Genomic DNA, 4,526 nt, shown 5'->3' with positions numbered 1-4,526 from the left:
AATTGTTTTAATAGTTTTTAAAATTAAATTTTATTAAAATGACAACATATTTTGGTTATCCAATCACACCCTAAATAAAGATAGACAACTCCTTCGAAACAATTTTTGTTTTAAAAACCAATTTTAGTAGAAACGAACCCCTTAAAATTAATTTCTCGATTTGTCAGGATGTTACGACAACTACTTATCAAAGTAAAAAAAATCAAAATCTAAAGAGATTGAAGTAGTCGAACTTGACAAAACTTATTAACCGTCCACCAAAACTTAAATATAAACTAAGCACACAAGAAGTGAACTTACTTGAATTTAAAGTTGGCATTGCCGTCCTTGAGCGATGTTTTACTGATAGAAAGGGTAAAGAAAATGATATAACCGAGAAGCTTGGAGTTGGATTCTCCCGCCTCACCTTTGGTACCGTGGTGTTATGTTCTCTGCATCCACTTAAGACCTGTCTGTTTCTGTATTATCGTTTCGTTAAATGAAGAAAACAACAAGGCTATGTTTCGCCAAAAACTGCAAGATTCAGAGTTGACAAGAGCTGAAAAACTTCAAGTGATGAAAAGTAAGCAGAAAGAAGCTTATGTTATCCTCATTTTTCGAACAACAACCGATTTTCTTCATTCGGATGACTTATGACGACCGCTTCATGGAAGCTAAAGGGAACTAAGAACCCAATTCTGCAAATCGTTCCCTAACTGAATAGGCAAGTTTAAACTCATTGACATTAACTAAGCCCTCTACAACCTTTTGCCTGACCCTAATGTAGGGTATAAAGCCCCTCTCGGTCATTGCAGCAACTACCTTTCCGGCCAAAACATATTCGCAACATGCCAAGCATCCTTCAACAACGAACTCATAGCTCTCAAAGCCAACAGAGATGCCCTTTCTCTCCAAGAATTCAATCAACTCGACAGCTTTCCATATCTCTCTATTTGCCCGCAATGTCCCCATGACCTTCATCACCGTTGCCTGCCTTGGAGTCAATCTAGCTTTCTGCACCATTTGCTTCATTAATTCCACTGCATCACTAGTCCTTCTAACTGTGCACATTGCAGTAATTAAACCGGAAAAACTCTCCAGATCAGGAAGGCAGCCTGCTCCATTCATTCCCTTCAATATTTGAGCTGCCTCCTCCAACTGATCAACAGCACAAAGAGAAGATATAAGGTAATTGCATGTCACGGTGTCGGGGCAAAACCCAATGTCTTGCATCTTCATAAGGCTATCGGAAACAGACTGCAATCGGCCACGGCAATCGAGCCATGCAGAAGAAAGGAGGAGTTTTATCTGGGGATCAGGGAGACATCCAGAACGAAGAGTGCATTGGAGGATGGCAAAAGAAAGAGGGAGGGGGTGGGAACTCTGAAGGGTATAGGAAAGAAGGAGATCATAAACAACACGGGGGCGGGACCGAGGTCGAACAGATTTAGAAGATTGTAATATTTCATCAATAATCTCGGTTCTAAGCCTCAAAGATAAGGTGGAAAGAAATGAGAAAGGATTCGGAATCCGTCTCATTTTTCCTTCGGCAGCGAGGATGTCAGGCAGTAGTTCATAGGTTTTGGCATCGACGGCAGATTTTACTGTTTCTTCCACAGAGTTCAAGGAAGAGATTGAGTGAATCAAGACAGACTGGGAAAGACAGGGATAAAGATTGAAGAGAGATTTGCAGAGCGTTGTTGGTCTAACAGCCATTTCCAGACTTACAAATTATCAATTCGCATAAATGAGCAACCTGGAAGACAATTATTCATTCAGAAACAGTGCAACAGAACAAGAAAATGGAACAGTTAAATAAATTCAAGCTTCATTTGCAGTCCCCAAGGGTCGGTGGTGTCACGGCCGCGCTTGCCGTGATCTTAAACCGGCGGCGGCGGCGGTAAGAAAGGAACAGAGGCACGGCAGCAGCCGAAACGACTCCCAAACGACCGGAGGAGACGACTCCGACGGCGCATCGGCCAACCCGATCTTCTCCTCGCAAGCACCGTACACGCAGCAAGGTTGGTTTCACCTTAAAACAACCCCCGACGATAGCAGCGGTGACGGGGCTGCAACGGGAACCCAAGTGATGAACGGAGAGCTTACCTTTAAGGCGAACGGCGGCTAGAACGGGTGAGCGGCGGCGTACGGGTGAAGGGGAGATGGCTGCTGTTAGGGTTTTTCAAAACAAAGAAGAAGAGGCGCCGCACAGATATAAAAATCGGGGGAAGAGTTTTGTGTTAAAAACAATTAGTACAATTTCTACGTAAGCCATTGAAATTACTAGAGTTTTAGAAATAAGAGTAAAATATTTATAAATGTACAATTTAGTTACTATTTCCAATTTAAGAATTAAGTCAAAATTTCTCAAATTTTAAGGTTTTAATTTAGGGATTTTTCGGTGTGTTACAAGATTAAAGAGGAAGATGAATATGACAATTGAAATAGAACCTGTTTGATGAAATTGAAAACAGAATATGCAATTGACATTAGGGGATAGGCAAGGCTGTTTAACCGTTGAGTCGTTCGGGTCAATTTGAGTTGTGTTTTTAGACACAAAAGTTCCACCCTACCACTTCATTCCATATAACCGGACATCTCTTGGCATGCACATGTGCATGCCTTCTTAAAGGGTTTTTTAGGTTGGACTTGGACAGGAGACCAGAGACATTTTATTGTCACCCTATTCAAAAAAATATTAATTGATTATTTAATTAATTGATTTTATAAAATAAATTTACAATGATAAATTAATTTTAAATATTTATATATTATATTTAATATAATTATATTTTTTTAAAAAAATTAATAATATTGTTTTACTGCGAGTATAAATTGTGCATATTTAATTGTCTAAACAGATTTTAAGCGATATTTTAGACTTGCTTAAATTATTTGAATTAATCTGATACTTGAATAATACTAAACCTTTGGTTAAATGGGATGTGATAGAAGGATTAGTGGTATCTCACCAAAAAAATTTAATCGGATAAATATATTTATCAATATGAATATAATAGTAAGAAAGAAACAATAATATAATATAATTTTATTAGCTCTCTTAATCATCGATGTAAATTATTTTTTATAATTTATTAGAAGAAATAGAGATAATTTTCATATCATTTGTATCATCCATCGTGTGAGAATACAAATTATTTTTTTTTTAAAAAATCTTATTCTCTTTTTATTTCGTTGTCCTTCTCTTTATATTTTTTCACTTACCTAAATCTTAATGCTTTCAATGCTTCACATAATTTTAAGTTCTCGCGAGTTGTTTTACAAATTTATTTGGACAACCGACTCGAATTATATTGCCTAATGTCACACTAATAGCTATGAGAAATTCTAACTCATAATAAATACTTTCAAAATAATTATTTAATTATATCGAACATTTCAATAAGCAGGCTAGATAGAGTGAACCATAATGAGAATGTCATGAGTTTAAATAGATAAAAATGCCACATCTTAAATAAAAATGATATCGTCAACCATATGTGTAAAAAATATAAGATTTAAAAAATTAAAAATAATGGTCTACGCATCATAGTAATATCGAAAACAAATTCCGCAAACAAATTCTGCATTTTTCTTTCTATAATATAAATAATTTTGTATATATCATTGCACTTTCAAGGTGTAAATTATCCTTTTAATTATATTTTGATCTGTATTAGCATTAAAATCTTAATTTTATACTACAATTTTGTATATATGATATTAATGATAATATTTAAAAATAGAAGTATTTATTATAAAAATTTATATTTTAATCAACATATTAAAATTATATAATATTTAAGTTTAATATTCTTGAATTAAGATGAGTTTGGATAATAAAAAAATTTCGCTTGTGTAAAACTTAATCTATCTCATAATAGTTTCATAAATTTTCGTAACAAACAAATTTTTACCATAAATTATACCATACACACACATCAATAAATGTTGAGCTCGTACCACATATGATGCCAAGAGGGGAGTGAATTGGTCTTTTAAAAAAATTGGTGGAAACAATCGAAAAATAGAACTTTTTACACAACGATTTAGAGTGGTGTAACCTTAGCATCTACACTAAGGATTTCTCAAATCTACTAGATTTGCTTACCTTTAAGGATAAGGTGTAACCTTACAATCACTTCAAGATTTATACCCCAAAACCTTGAATACACTCTCTCCCAAAGAGTAATTACAAATTCAACAAACTAAATAAAAACCTCATAAAGTTAAATAAGTTTGCACTAATTAAGTTCTCACCCAAATTACACTTGAGCAAAATAAACAATGTAGCGCACAAGTGTGTTTACAACAAAGAATTTACAAATTAAGCTTTTATGTTAGTAGATTGATTCAATATGATTCTTGATGACCTTGGAAGCTTTGACATTCAATTTATACATTCTCCGTTAATTCTAGCGGTTTGTAGCATTGGAGATCATTATAGCCGTTATGTAACACCCCCAACCCATACCCGACCCGGATACGAGTCCGAAGATTCACATTAACTTTTCAAAACATTTACTTTATCCCAAAAGAACTAACTT

At 34.6% G+C, this 4,526-nt stretch overlaps 1 protein-coding gene across 2 annotated transcripts; it reads right to left on the bottom strand.

Annotated features, from left to right (window-relative positions):
- Positions 1–294: 294 nt before the first annotated feature.
- On the bottom strand, positions 295–2,492 carry LOC120154431 (pentatricopeptide repeat-containing protein At1g06270-like). 2 transcript variants are annotated; one of them, XM_039166186.1, is made up of 2 exons: positions 2,431–2,492; positions 295–1,735 (listed from the first exon to the last, which is right to left on the bottom strand). In XM_039166186.1, exon 2 carries the CDS (start codon positions 1,693–1,695, stop codon positions 664–666), a length of 1,032 nt encoding a protein of 343 aa, XP_039022117.1. In that variant the 5' UTR covers positions 1,696–1,735; positions 2,431–2,492; the 3' UTR covers positions 295–663. The 2 variants fall into 2 exon arrangements, with proteins under 2 accessions (XP_039022117.1, XP_039022118.1); XM_039166187.1 differs by lacking the exon at positions 2,431–2,492 and adding an exon at positions 2,086–2,175.
- Between the last annotated feature and the right edge of the window lie 2,034 nt (positions 2,493–4,526).

The sequence above is a fragment of the Hibiscus syriacus genome, unplaced genomic scaffold (genome assembly GCF_006381635.1).
Source record: "Hibiscus syriacus cultivar Baekdansim isolate YM2019G1 unplaced genomic scaffold, ASM638163v2 tig00111129_pilon, whole genome shotgun sequence".
In the NCBI taxonomy this organism is placed as follows: Eukaryota; Viridiplantae; Streptophyta; class Magnoliopsida; order Malvales; family Malvaceae; genus Hibiscus; species Hibiscus syriacus.
Note: the sequence above shows the minus strand (reverse complement) of the source record. Positions and strands in the feature narration are given on the sequence as shown.